We start from the raw sequence: 15490 nt of genomic DNA, 5'->3' as shown, positions 1-15490 counted from the left end.
AGGTCTCCCTTGCCAGTTGCACTAGTTGTGATAGGGATTTCTAGATGCCCCTAACAATGTGTTTGCAGCTCTTGTGGAGCTCTTCAAGTATCTCATACCCTTTTGAAACTGTGGCCAAACTCCTAGCTCCTAAAGGTTCTACGCCTTCTAGTTACATATTTCCACAATGGGGCGGGGGAGGTTTTTATTGGTATCCTAAGATCCTCTCAAAGTCTGCATGCCATGAATCCAGAAAATGGACTGGCTGTAATTCCCACATCATTTTTGCTTTAGTCTCATAACAAACTAGTTTTCTCCCTTATTTGCCTCCACTCTTTTCCTCTCAGTGAGGGCTTTTTTTTTTTTTTTTTTTCTTTTCTCACGGACTTCTCTGTTCATTGGGACACTCGCCATCCTAAGCTGTTTTTAATGTTCCTGGAAATAACTGGATGCCGTTTATTTCCATTATTGCATAATAATAAAGACTGAAATTGATCAAGTGCTTACCAAATGCTAAAACACCAGTTGAAGGGCTTTGAATGTATTAATTCTTTAAAGTGGAGAGTAATCCTGTGTGCAAGAAAACATCACCTCCACTGTGGCACAGAGAGGGCAAGTGACTTGCTGGAGGGCCATGTGGTGTGGTCTGGTAGTCACAGAAGCCAGGTTTAAAATCTTGGCTATCTGGTTGCAGAGCCTGGATTCTGAATTCCATCTTTTGCCTCTCAACAGCACGAGTTATAAATATTTTCAAAGCCTTAATGAAAGGTTTAGTTCATCTAACGTATCCTGGGAACTTCTCCCTAAATCCCCGTTTATTAAAAGGCTAGGTAAAAGATATAAGAAAAATCCAAATTAAAAATTAGCCTTCCTTCCCCTTCTAGTTCATCCATTTTAAAGTCAAACAAGACAAACTAGGTTCCAAGATTCTGACATCTGGGTGCCAAATTGGGGCTCTCCTCTGTAAGGATTTCAATAGTAAAGGAAACATATGGTTCACTCCTGAGTCCTTTGATGAGCAGAATTCAGACGTATGAGAGAAATATTCAAAAACAATTATTGGAAAAGACAGGTACAGAAGAGAGAGACTTTTGAGTTGAAATAAAAGTTTTTAAAAAATGTCACTAGAATCATAGCAGAGCTTTTGAGAGTTTTTGCAGAGAATGTATTGAATAACATTTATGGAAATAATGGTTCTGACTTCCAGATGTGAAAAAAAAAATGGTTGCAAATAATGTGAAATTTATGGTGGGGTGTGAGTAGAGTATAAGATATCAGATCTAATATATTTTAAAAGTGTTTTTCTTTAACCAAAACCCAGATCATATTATAAGCCTCTTATATTTTCCTCATTAGCTATGGATTACAGCCACCAAGCAAGGGGTGAAAGCTGGAACATTCTTTTGGTCTGTGTAAGTTACCTTTATTTTGTCAATGTTTATAAAATTATAGTTATGATTCAGTTTAAGAAACATTAAGTTAGTCTTGATTTTATTTCCATAAAATGTAAAAATGTCAAAATTTTACATATTTGTTGATACCTAGAAATATACCTCAATACCTTTTCCTGAGGTCCTTTTTTTGTTCCTCTTCTCTCCTCCTTCTCTAACCTCTCTTCCGTATTCCTCCTTTTCCCTATTATTGAAGGAGGGAAGATTTTCTCTTCTTCTAGCCATCCATTTGCTCTTTCTACCCCTCTTTAGAGGTTTTTGGTAACTTGCCACCTAGGGAATGTATATTTCTCTTAGAATATTTATTGCTGTGGTCTGCACTATCATTTTCTATAAACATAATTCAACGTGCTATGTTTATTTTGGTTCACAACTTTAAAACTCTGGTGTGGTCTCAGACAGCTGGGGAGTTGATGGAGTGATCTAGAGATTGGGGATTCCAAACAAGAGATAGGGGAACCCTTTGTTTCACCCCACTTTTCCACTGAACTCCAAGATTTCCCTAATAAGAAAGTGCTTCTCATCCCTGCAGAGGTGACAGGATTAGTAGTTGAAGTTTGTAAGCCTTAAGATGAAACTTACCTAATAAAATTGTCAACATGTTGATTATTTTCAAAGGCTCCTTAGTAAAAAGAGAAATCTGTTTCAACTTTCATGGGGATTTTGTTTCCACTGAGATGTTCTTTCCATCTTTTTTTTTTTTTTTTTTAACCACCTAAAGCTGTTTCCGTATTTGCCTCTTACACTTTAACAAAAATCTGACTATTCTATAATAGTAGTGTGCTAAGAGCAATCACAGGTTCACATTAATCCAGAATGGTACCATATATATTCTCCAAGTTCAGGAATAAAAATAGCTTTTTCAGATTTGAAGTTCTAAATTGAAATTGAGTTGGGTGATTTAAAGCTAAGACAGAGTGTCTCTTTAAAAGTTTTTTTTTTTAATTTTTTTTTATTTTTAAGAGGTTTCTGAGTTGAGAAATAAGCATGGATATGTTAGAAAAGACACTGTTGAATGTAAGTGGGATGTTGATTTACCAATTTAATCATACCCATTACATTTTTTTTAACCCTTGACTATCACTGATGCTTATAGAAGTGGTTTCTTTTGCTCTTCAACTCATTGGCCTGTCAGAATGGAGGGGGAGCCAACAACATAATTAATACTTGGTCCCACCCTGCCCCCCTGGAAATGTTACACAGCTTCCTTGAAAAGGCCCAGTGTTCTGGTTTTGAATGACAATTTTCTCCACCCATTTGAAACCACTCATGAGAAGGTGGCTGTTGTGTGCTTCTTTAAAAGACATCTGTAGTTTTGCTTTGCCTCTTGGACAATTCTTTTATCTCTGTATCCTGGAAGTGACTTGGATTTACTTTTTCCTCCTCATTTTTGAAGTTTTTTATAACCTTAAAAAAGTCTGATTATACTTCCAATTATTTAAGGAAACATAGGTCAAGGAAATCTACACATAGTACATTCTGCAAAATTTAAAATTTAAAACCAGATTCAAATCACAGGCTTAGACTTTGAGGCCATCTTTTTAATATGTTGCTCTACTACAGGCTAGAAGTATATTCTTGCTTTTTAAATGATAATAATTCTTTCCAAAATCATCCTCAGTAGAAGTTCCATCATATTCTTTTATGTCAATTCATATTTAAAGGGAGTAATTCCCATTATGTATGTGTGTTACTTACTGAGATTGCTGACTTTGGACAAATGGTGTTAATCTCTCAACTAATCAATGTTCTCATCTTTTTTTTTTTTTAATGTTCTCATCTTTAAATGGGTGTTGTAGTACTTTCATCACAGGATATTGTGAAGATAAAATGAATCAATATATTTAAAGTATAGAGAGAACAACCAATAAGCAGTATTTGTTTACTTATTTGCATTATCTCTTTCAACATTGACCAGGCAATGTCTCTACATATCTTGAGGTATTTTGTTTACCCCTAAATACTTCTTCTAGTCCTCTAATGCTCCATTTCCATTTTTCTCCCTTTTCTGATCATGTCTCATGTACTTGGCTTCACAACACATTCTGAATCTATCTGGGATGTGAAGATAGTGATATGTACCCTGTTTTGCTTTCTACTTGTTTTTTTTGCTTCCCTTGGTCTGATTTATTTGCTGCCTCTGCATTGTATTTGAAACACAGTTAATGGCTAAGGATCATGTCTTTGGTCTGTGAGGTTATTTCAAAGTGATCATCTAAAACTCACAGGAAGCCACTTTGTCCAACTCATTTAAGAGGTTAGAATACTAAGTAAAGCCTAAAGTGGTTAAATGTTATCCCCAAAGTCATACCTGGGGTGGATACTTAGACCTCCAGAGTTTTCATCGAATGCTCCTAACACACACATACACACACACACAGAGTTGATAACCATCAGCTTATTTTCCCCAAGAAGAAGACAATGACACATCCATAATAGGATTTTTGTGGGAGTGTCTATATCTTTATTATGTTTACACACACGCCTGGGCCATAATATGCCTTTAACAAACATTTCACAGATGAATGTATTCTCTCTGTGGACCTATAAAACCAGTATGTGATAAAAGCTAACATTTCTCTAAATACTTTCTATGCCCCAGACATCATTTTAAGCACTTTTCTTGTCTTTTAGTCTTTACAACACCCTTATGAGTAGGTACTGCTACTATCATTTTCCAGAAGCACCCAAAGGTTAGGTAACCCACCGACATCTTGACTTGTAGGAGTCAGGATTTAAACTCACACACTTTGGCTTCTGAGCTGGTGTTTTAAATTCTGAATCTATTGTTGTTCAAGTACCCTGTCCAACAAGGGTGTTATAGGGTAAGCATTCTGAGCTTGACAAAAAAATTTCTATTGAGCTGGTATTTTTCCATTAGCATTGGAAGTGGGTTCATCAGAGTCCATATTTGTGGCTTAACACCAATCACATAAAATAAAGCAGCTTTTAGGTAGAAAGTGAAATCAGGAAAAATGAAAAAGCTATGACACTGGCTTTTTTCTTTTTAAGTTAGGAAAGAATTCAAAATATGTAATCATAATTATTTTGTTCAGATAAAAAGGATTTCTAAAGCTGAAGAATTAAATTCCTTAAGTGATTAACCTGGCTTTGCTCTGCCTGTTTCTAATTTAATTATAAGATATAATAAACAGGGTCACATTTATTGAACAGCACTGTGATATATTTAAAACAGGATTCATTTTATGATAAACATGATTTTCTGGTGTGTATGATAGCTCTAGACAGAGAGGATGCCAGAAGAATGACAAATACCCAGAGGAGAGATGGGTGGAGCCGGTGGGGGAGTGTGGTGATCGTGGGGACAGGGAGCGGCTGCTGGCCCACAGCCTCTGCCAACTCTGCCTTCCACCATGGCTCTGAAGAGTGGTCTTTCTCCTAGCTTTCTTGCTCATGTCCACCAGGAGTGAAGTTTCAATGGTTCACCCAATGTTCCATAACAAATTTTCCTTACCACAATCAAACTTTAGTTTTCATCTGAATTCATCATGAACATGCTTCTAATGCCTGGTCTTGGTAGAGGAGTGAAAAGCATTTTGTGTTCCGGGTTAAGAAAGTAAGCAAATTTCCCCACAAGCCAAGGGATGGCTCAGACATGAATATCCTAATGGAACTCGGCTCAAGATGCAGTGCTATCATGGTAGCCAAGAGCTCTTAAAGTTGGTGCCAGGCTTAGGTTAATTATATTTCAACAGAGGAATGAGACTTAAACACAAAAGTCATTGTGGATGAAGATTATACCCTTTTTGTCAGTCTCATAATTATATGTGCCTATTCCTGATAGATTTTTTATAGAGATGGAAGAGAATTTCAAGAATACCTTCCCTAACCCATTATTTTATACAGGAGGTATTTAAAGTTTCAGGTTAGATAATGTTTTTAAAGTTATGTAACTATTTAGAGGCAGAATGATGACTAATTATGATCATTAATAAAAGAATGATTTTAGCACTTACTGTGTACCAGGGACCCTGTGTCTTTTAGTTGCCTCGTATCACTTCATTCATAGAAACAAGCTGTGTGGTGTACTTTGCTGTTATCTTTATTTTACTGATGAGTTAACTGAGGCTGAGAGAGGTCAAGTGGCACAGAGGACAGCAGAGGTCATCCTGCTGGAAAGAGGCAAAGTGCGCTGCTAATGCCAAACCCACTGAACAACAATGATTCTGAAGCCATGGTCTTTTCTACTTGTAGCCGAGTTTTTCATCAGCAAGACAGGTTCCTCATTGTGACCATGAATCAGAATTTCCAGTCTAGTCTTCTGTGGAAGAGGTTGAGCAATGTAATATGTTACAAATGGAAATGGAAGTTTAAATGCTAATTCCAAAGAGGGCCTTTTTACTACAACGAAGTGAAAACAGATGGTGGCAAATAGAGAGCATTTGGCCTGGGTGCAAGAGCCAGGGCTCACAAACTTGAGTCTGTGGAAAGACACCTACCAACATGTTTTGCTGGTTATCCCCTACAGGGCCATCCCCCATGAGCGGAGAATATTGACCATCCTGCAGTGGCTCACCCTGCCAGATGACGAGAGGTATTTGCTTTCCTCTGTCCTTCTCTCTTCTTTCTTCAGTACATTTCCATCTTTGGTTAGACTTGGGTGAAATACTAGATGGACTATGAAAGAGAAGTGCAGCCAAAGATTGGTATTATTAAAAGTTTTGTGGTTATTAGCCTTAAGCGTTATTTCCCTAAGAAGGATTTGGTGATTGGGGACCATTTAATTACATGGATTACTATAGCTCTTAATCCTGGCCACTACAGCAGAGCCGAAGGGAGTTTCTGGCTTTGATAAATGAACTATCAGCTTCTCAAAGACCGAGAAGCATTAAGACCAACTTTGCACTTGAACAGAGGTAAATCTTTTTGGCTGCAGATTGCATGGCCCATGTGAATTACCACTGGGCTCTATTATCTTGAGACTCTGAGTACATGCTCAGAGTTTCCTTTGTGACTTTTAATTTCTGAAAGTGGTACCAGGCAGTGACCACAGTGAGGGTGGTGTAGTGGGGTGGCGGGTGTTGGAGCATTAGGAAAAAAAAAAAAAAGTTTTTCCATGGTAATACTGACAGTGGTTGAGAGATTAACGAAACTTGAAGGATTTTTATTTTTTAAAGTGAGTAGGGATATTTGATATTCTTTGTTGTGTGTGGTTTGGGCAAATTATAAACGTTCCAATCTTCTCGTAGGCCTTCAGTCTATGCCTTCTACTCTGAACAACCTGATTTCTCTGGACACAAATACGGCCCTTTTGGCCCTGAGGTTAGTAGTTTATCATCTGCTTGAGGGGAGTCTGTGCCCCTGGGCTACTTGACCTACTGACCTTATTTCAGGATTTGTACAGTCTTTGGGAGCGTTTGTAATCTACAAGGTTTATTCAAAATTACAAGACTAACACATTTAAAAAAATCTTAAATATACTTGTTTCTCTTACAGGAACTTCATTTCAGATTCCTTTGATTTTGAAACATATCCTAAACTTGATGCTAATGGGCATGGGGTGTATTGCAAGCTTGCAGGTATCAGTTACCATGTGAAGAATTGGGAAAGGTTGGCACCAGCCACCGTGGGAAAGGAGTGGAAAGGCATATGGGGATGAAACCTCCAATATGCAACATTACAACTGAATTTTAACACCTTTAAAATGAGTATGCTGTTCAAAGAGGGTAGGTCAGTTAAGCAGCTCTGATAGCCTTAGCAAGTGTAGCCATCCTGGTAGTTTATAGTGTTGGATGCTTTTTATTTGGTACATTTTGACATTGGTATTTATACTGTGAATCCATCACCACATTCAAGGGTGTGTACATATCCATCATCCCCCAAAGGTTAAATTAATTCTTAATTGAGAGGAACATGCTACCCAATGAATCTGTTCAGCAGAGCTGTGAGGTACCCTTTATCAAGTGCTCAGTCATTTTAGAAGGCAGTCTGTTTGTAAGGTAGGAGCCACAGTAAAACTTCAAATTCAGAAGATGGGGAAGGGGAATAGCTGTGTTTTGTTATGTTCCTTTTTCATCCAGGGTGGAATCCTCCCAATATTTCAGCAAAGATCATTTTAAAACACGAAGTCTGCAAATCTAAACCTTTTCATATTTTAAATGTCTTTAGCATTTCTTTCCTAACAGGGGTGATATGTCTACATGAACATAGTAAAACTTGATTTCAGCTGAAAAATTGTTTTAAAAACTCTTTGAGGGAAACTGCCTCTAATTCTCTACTAGCCTATGACAACTGTTGCCTGTAATTAAATTCCCTGGGTTCAGTATAAGGCTGAGTTGGAGATACAGATAGAAAGATGTATCTTAGCTTAAGTAGTTTCGAACAAATTGCAACCTGTGTAAATAAAAGACAGTAAATACCAAGAAGTTATAAGTATGCTTGAATGTTCAATCATCCATAAGTTCAGTGGTCAGTGATTTTTTTTTTCTTTAAACATTAGAAACTAATAGCTATGTGAAACCATTCTTTGTCTTAAATCACAGAAGTTACATAAATCTGGTGTTCTTTTTCTGTTCCTTTGATGTTTAATCAGTTTTGCATGATTATGAAACACAAATGATAAAACAAGATAAACATCTGCATACATGAAACACAAATCTTATTTTGCAAGGAAAGAAAAAGAATGGTTGTCTTATCTTTAGGATGAGTTTCTTTGAGATTAATCTAAAATGAACAAAAGGAACCACATTTTGTTAAAATGTTAAAAAAAAAAAAAAAAAAACCCTTATGAAACACCTAAGCAGTTCCATGTGCTCTATGTAAAGTTCAACTTTGCTTGGATATTATCCCTTAAAAGACCCCAAGGGTAGGTAGAACAGAGATTTGGGTATATCTATTCTTTTAAAAGTAGGAGACTGGTATTGGAAGAACTTTGGGCTGCTCAAGTGGCTTCGCAGGTAAGTGGAGAACCTGGAGACAGATCCTCAGAACTTCTGGCTCCCATACCACGGCCTTCCTGTGGAAACTTTTTTTTTGTACTGGGGATTGAACTCAGGGGCACTCAACCACTGAGCCATATCCCCAGCCCGATTTTGTATTTTATTTAGAGACAGGGTGTCACTGAGTTGCTTAGTGCCTTGCTTTTGCTGAGGCTGGCTTTGAACTTGCAGATCCTCCTGTCTCAGCCTCCTGAGCTGCTGGGATTACAGGCGTGCGCCACCGTGCCTGGCTTCGTGGAAACATTTAATGCTCCTTCAGTCCAGGGAACCAGCAAAGTGGTCTGTTAATAAGTGTGTTCAAATCACACAGGGTATTTTCTTTAATTCAGAAGCTGGCTTTTAATAATACAGATGAGGTATCACTCATTTTATACTTTAGGTTGAGTAGTTTAATAAGAACTGTTCTTTTTCCATGAACATCTTTGGAATTCTAACATGTACTTCAGTTACAATTACCTATTGAAAGTAGATGTGCCTGTGTTTTAATTAAGAAACAAACATTTTAAGTTCTGAGCAATGAATGAATGAAGTGTGATATAGAATGCTTTAATTTGCTGTAAAGATGGTATCTATGTCCAGGAGTGCTCATAAATATACAAATGGATCTTTACTCTTAAAGTATTTTTGAATTAAAAGTTAAAACTACTCATGTTATGTTCTTTTTAGTACTAATATTTGCAGATGGGTGTTTTCTCATATACCTACTGAGTAAATACTCTTAATTGGATAATTTAGATGGTCTCTTCAGTAATGGTAATCTGATCACCTGGTCAATTTTTCTGAAAAAGGAGGGAGTATTTTCAGGTTTCAGCTATTTCTTATGTGGTTCTAGGAATCTTATTCTAACTGAAAACAAGACAAAACAAAACAGTTTACAGTTTTAAACACAAAACCAAAGCAAGTGAGCAAAATCTTTCTTTGGGCATAGACTAATTGGCTTATATGCCTATGTGTCTTATATGCAGATTAATACATAGATATCCCTATAAACTTTTGTGGACATGAAAAGACTGTACACTTGAAAGACTACTTTTAAAATCATTAGCATGCTATACTTGACATATGAGAAAATAACTTGCATTTGAAATTTAATTGAAATGATTCTATCTAACAGAATGTTGTATGCTACAATAAGATGAACTCAGAGTCTGTGCTTTGTTTACATAATACTTGAGTACCCCTTTTCAGGATGATTCTCAAAGGTATTAAGATGACCAGACACTGGGCTAATGGCATCCAGAAATGGTGTATTGCTCCTGGTTTCATAGTGTAATGGTGAATGTTCAAACATAAGCTTGCTTTTGATTATTGGCGCAACCTTTTTCTCTTAAATCCCGTATGCTTTTTCTGTGACCTCTCCTTGGGCTGCTCCTCCAGACCTAGAGGCAGAGCTTTGGCTGGCTAGTCCCTACCTTCAGATGGCAACATATCCTTCTGAAAAGCAGGGAGATTTGCCCCTCTCCTTCCCATCCTCCTAATAACCTCAGGCTAAAACTTCTAAATTCAGGCTACAGTATGGCTGGTCAGTGAAAACTTAGCTTTCATCTCCCTCTAACATTTGAAGAAGGAAATACATGCACTGTAATCCCTGGATGAAAACTCAGTTCGACTAAACCCTACTTTCTCCTGCTCCTCTAACCTGCTGCAATCGGAAGGGCTCACCTTGGGAGTCTTTGGAATGTTGAAGTCTCTTGCAAGTGGCCTGGTGTTTGATGGGCAGATTTGAGTGCTAGCAGAATGTACTTGGTGATCATGAAATGGAAAATCCTTCTTTTCCTTTTCTTGCTCTTCTCGTGGAGATTTGCCTAAAATTAGAGACATTAAACCAAATCAAATCCAAGTCTCTGGGGCTGTGTCTTTAGATCGCTTTGCCGGAGAAAGAGGATGAGACAGAAACAGAAGAGCCCTTGCAGTCGCTTGCCCTGGAAACCGTGAGAGCGCATGGCAGATGTTCTCCTTCTTGGATACACTAACACTGTTCCTCCTCCTGCCCCTTCCTGCATCTGAATGGCTCTTGGAACAGTCCTGCCAGGAGAGAAATTAGCTACGTAGACAGCAGAGCTTGCTGCTTTAATTCACCTTTGCACCATCAGCAAATCAGGGGCCTATTTTTCTCCAGCATTTGGAGGTCCCAAAAGGTTATCTTCTTCACTCAGTTTAAGTATCAGACTTCACTTGTTCTCCGGAGTTTGAAACAAAATCTGTAGCATTGCCACCCTCCCAATCAGGGGAGGATGTAAGGGACAGCCATTCTGGCTCTGTAGACCAAGATGAGGAAATCTTGATGAATTGTCACATTTTATCTAATTTTCAAAGAGCATTTCTAAAAATACAGGATTATTTATGTCAAGTTCCTCTGTACTGGAAACTTTGGTTGTCAGTGAGAGGTTCTCTCTCCGGCCGGAAGTCCCGATGTGTCAGATGTATTCAGGACCAAGGAGTTGTTCATGCTTCATTCCATCCTTGGGTTAAAAAAATTTCCATGATCCTTGCTAGTGAAGGTGACAGTGCTGTGACCAATTTAGTGTTATGACAGTTAGATACTCATGCTTTTCTGAACTGGTACCACCTTCATGAATTGTATTCCCATCTTGAGATGGCCAAGTGACTAGTCTTCTATCTGGTGGTAAACTAGTACTTTATTAATGGAGAGCTTTTTGTAACCGAGGATCAGCCTCTCCCTGATGCAGGAGTGCTGCGTTACAGGACTTCTCTAATGTCACCTTTGGGTGTGTCTCTGAGCAAGCTTGTCAGCTAAAAGAAGCCCATGTGACTAGATTGTCTTAAATTACATTCTTGTTCCCAGCAAAGAAGCTGAGACAACAGCTTCAAGACCTGCTTAGGAGGCTTCTCTCCAGAGAGGTCCTTGAATCACCTGTCCTACCCATGTGTTCTCACTTAAGCAGCCTTAGTTTTTCTAAGACTCTGCTGACCCCAGACGGAAAAGGTGAGCTTTATCATCTGACCCAGAGGGACAGACGGCCTCTGAGTGCAGACATCTCTATCCGCCAGTACAGGAGAGTAGTTATGGCCCATCTCTTACTCCGGCTAAGAGACCTAAGAGGAAAGTTGCCCCTAAGAGGAGACAGGAAAGACCCGTTGCTCCTCCAAAGAAAAGAAGAAGAAAATTACATAGGATGGATCATTATGCAGCGGAAACTCGTCAGGACAAAGTAAGTTTATCTATTGTTCCAAAGCTTTGTGGCGGGCACGTCTGAGTTGAAGGTTTCCTCCAGTGCTTCGGTTAGAAAATTGGCTGGATACGCGTTTTAGAAAAACTCTGGTGCAATGTCCTTGGGCTTAGAGTCCAGAAGAATCTGGTACTTCAAAGGTGAACACTGATATGAAGACTTCCTGAACTTTTGCATGACAGAAAAAAAAAAAAAAAAAAGGAGTCTTTTACTTTCTTTAGAGTTCATTGTCCTTAAACTGGCATTAACATTGAGGCTGGAGTGACTGTCCAGAGGGCTATTGGTTTTGCTTGCACTTATGCACAGAATTAGTCAATGGTTTGTGACCTTGGTTCTTGAGAATGACCCCACAAGGTAGCAGGAGGAGTCAGCAAAAACTATGTAGATTAGAATTCAATAGAAAGTTGACTTAGATTAGTGGTCTGTACTCTCAGAGATCAGAGACAATCTTAGAGTACAAGCAAGGCAATAACTGAGATAGAATGAAAGATAAAAACAATGGGTAGAGTCGTGTGTTTTCTCATAATGACGTGAGTAATATTTACTTGTCCTGGTACACTCAGAAGAGCCTATGGTTACTACTTTCCTGAAACCTTCAAATACTTATGAGGCAATCTCTTATTTATAGTTGTCTGAACAGATCAGAAACTAAGAAGTAGTTTCTGGATTTTACCTGAACTGTCCTGATGAATCAAGGAAAATAAGACATTGCCAAGGATTGACATATGTTATGCATTTGGTATTTCTTTATCTAGACAAGGATCTTGGAGGAGAGTATGGTTTTCTCAGAAGCAAGTGCCACTGTGCCCCACATCTGTTAGTCCCTTCACATTCCATTGCTCATCTCTTTCTGAAACTTTCAGTTCTTACTTATTCCTTGGGATAGGATTTGAAATACTAATGCTTCCCATGAAGAAAAAAGGTCTATACCTGATTTCCACTGATGAAACAATAGGAGGAAAGTCCTTGAATCATCTGTGAAGGTGCCAGTGGAAGATAGCATTATGTGTTTGAGTAATAATGATATTCAGATCTCTTCCGATCTTATCCTGGTTATCTTAGGTAGATGTGTGTGATTGCCAGCTAAACTGCAAATTTCATCTAGAGTGCTCTCAAGGGTTTGTTTGATGTGAGGTTTCATATAAGAATCTTTCCATTGCACAGTTAGAGATGAGATTGAGAAAGGAGAACTGTAGTGTGTGGGAGTGCTTGAGTTGTTAGACTTCCATCTGAAAAAACAATATGAGATGATTATGTTTCCTAGGCTTTGTAAATGTTCTTCAGAGAAGGAGTGAGTTTTTGTATTAGACTAAATAAGAAACGTTCTAGAACAAACTCTGGTTCATTTTTTTTTTCAGTTAGGGATCTTGTAAGTTCTCATTTCACTCAAAACCCGCTTGAAAAGAACTAATTGGAGGAACAGTAGCTTGTTTCTTAGAAAACTTCTTCCATTAATCTATTGCTTTTAGAAGCTGACAGTGGATTTCTTTGGGACATGTGATGGGTCCCATTAGTGATGTTCTTATTTGTTACCCTATGGGAGCTTATAATTTCATGTAGCACTTTGTTCTTGCCTAAGTTTGGAGCCTAATGCGATTGTACACATCCATCCAACTTTCTGTTCACTCTCAAAACTCTTGAACTTAAAAGATGCTGTTGTTACATTTTAGAAAAGGCATTTTACAAAAAATTTCCTTTTCTCTAAAAGGAATTTAATATTTCTATTTTTATATCCAAGAATCTTGAAAAGAATTGGATGAGGAGAGTTCTTAATTATCTTGAAAAAATATGAAGTCCTTAGACCAGATTTCCATTAAAAATGGCAGGAAAATCTCCCCTTTAGACAAAGCTCTGCCACTGGGCCTGAAGTTTTTCTTCCAGAATGTTCTAAGTTTAGACGATCTATGGAAACTGAAAGGTTAAAAACCGAAACAACAAAAACAAAACCTGTGAGAACTAACTTGCTCTTTTTTCCAGATGACAAATCCTCTGAGGGAAATTGACAAAACTGTGGGACAGTTAATGGATGGACTGAAACAGCTCAAGCTGCATCGGTGTGTGAATGTCATCTTTGTTGGAGATCACGGTAAAGCTTTGCTTTTCTTTGCTAATAAGATAGATAAATAGATGCTTCTGAGGGTGTAAAGGAAAGGAACACTGGCACCCCCCAGAATCCAAGTTTCTATTCTTCACCGCCTTTTCCTTTTCTTCAGGATAGGGAAAGAAATCAGGTCATGATTCCAAACAACCTGAGATGACCCTGGGTTCTTTTAAATCAAAATCAGGGTCTTCTATATCTTTCTATTCTTTGCAGGAGAGGCCTCTCTTCAAAATCTGTCTCTTAAGGCAGGTGATTTACTTGTGGTATTAAGGACTTGCTCTGTGAATCTGGCACATCAGGTGATAATCTCCTATCCCTGTGGACCACACCCCTCCAAGGAGCCCACAGATTTTGGGTGGTTGAAACGTGCATGGGAATATGATAAGGAGGCAGACAGACAGGGTCTTGTCAAAGAAGCCATGTACTACAAGTTCAGCCATGTCCCTAACTCACTGAAGAATTCAAAGCCAAAACCAGCACCCTCTTCTGTTGCAGCAGCAGCAGCTCAACGAGCAGTTTTCTAAACATTTTATAAAGTAGTAAAACTCATGACAGCTTCACTCTGAGGTGGAACCTTATAAACACAGTATGATGACGGGGCCTATGGGACATTTTTATTTCACAGACATGCACATTGAGTTCAAAAGAGTACCTCTTTCTTTCCTGAACTACCCAATTGAAATAATGACCTTGGAATTCCTAACTGCTCCCTTTTAGTAGAGTTTGGAAGATGAAAACTTCATTGATTCTTTGGCAGTTCTGTTGAGAGTAGCTGGTGAATCTTCCTAGTCAAAGAATCAGTTCTGCTGGTGAATCTTCCTAGTCAAAGCTGGGCTCTAGGCCTGAAATGTTCTAGAAGATCTCTGACAGACTGTGGGGACTAACTTGCTCCCCTGAGGGGGCTAACTGTTACCCCCTGTAAAATTATGTTCTGTGAGTTTGGTTTAGTGGGGAGGATAGCACAGAGAATCTGGAGCATGTAACACAGCTGATTCAACTGAGTTGCCCAGATGTGTCAAGATATTTGCTCACATGCTGGAGGCAGGAGTTTAAGAAGTAGATTGTCCCAGTGAATCACATGCTGAAGCACTGTAAAAGTCACGGACGGATTAAAACTTTTTCTCAGTGTGCAGGCTTCTAAGATGAGTAGATCCATTTGGTTTGGGGAAGCAACAGCCTCTCCAAAAAGGGAGTGTGGTTTAGTGTTGTGGGGTGTGAGCTTTGAGGTCAGAATGAATTTCAGCAAAGCTCAAATTGCATCTTGCCACTATTTGATGCTATACAAGTTCTGGGGCCTCTTGAAGTGTGAGCTCCTCATCTGAAGATGGAGAACACTGACTCTACCCATGCCAAGTTGGTCTGGAGGTGGAATGTGTGGCAATGCCAGAGAAGCAAACTTGCCCTCTGAACTTTGAAAGCAAGGGAGGTCATGCACCCTGGGAGTGGCATCAGTGACTCCCTAGAATCTAACGAGTAGAAGACCCCTCCAGTCCTCCATTAATATCTATTTGGAAACTTTCCTTCCCTGGGCTAAGATTGAGGTAGTTGAGGTAGGTAGTTTTTTTTTTTGCTTGTTTGTTTTAGAATTTTCTTCCTGAGAGTTTTGAGTGTTAAAGGAAATGATATATAACCCTTATGCTATGTTGAGATTTGTTTTTCTCTCTCTCTTCCTTCCAATTTATATTTAAGAAAGGATACAGGATACGGATCTGGAATTACAGGAGGTTATCATTTGAATTTTACCAGGTTTGGGCCACACTGGGCTTTATTTCTTTAGTTTAAAACCTTAGGAAGGGGCTGGGGTGGTAG

The 15490-nt window shown here is 38.6% G+C and overlaps 1 protein-coding gene across 10 annotated transcripts in view; it reads left to right on the top strand.

The window, feature by feature from the left end:
- Enpp2 (ectonucleotide pyrophosphatase/phosphodiesterase 2) overlaps nucleotides 1–15490 on the top strand; it is a 108172-nt gene that overhangs the window by 58937 nt on the left and 33745 nt on the right. For 8 of the 10 annotated variants that reach the window (XM_076836011.2, XM_076836012.2, XM_076836010.2 and 5 more), the window contains exons 9-12: nucleotides 1336–1391; nucleotides 5920–5985; nucleotides 6641–6713; nucleotides 13558–13666. In XM_076836011.2, coding sequence (XP_076692126.1) covers nucleotides 1336–1391; nucleotides 5920–5985; nucleotides 6641–6713; nucleotides 13558–13666 — 304 coding nt within the window. Of the gene's footprint in view, nucleotides 1–1335; nucleotides 1392–5919; nucleotides 5986–6640; nucleotides 6714–11406; nucleotides 11563–13557; nucleotides 13667–15490 lie in introns of all 10 variants that reach the window. The other 2 variants (XM_076836020.2, XM_076836019.2) reach the window with 1 other exon arrangement.

This window comes from Callospermophilus lateralis, chromosome 16 (assembly GCF_048772815.1).
Source record: "Callospermophilus lateralis isolate mCalLat2 chromosome 16, mCalLat2.hap1, whole genome shotgun sequence".
Taxonomy (NCBI): Eukaryota; Metazoa; Chordata; class Mammalia; order Rodentia; family Sciuridae; genus Callospermophilus; species Callospermophilus lateralis.
Note: the sequence above shows the minus strand (reverse complement) of the source record. Positions and strands in the feature narration are given on the sequence as shown.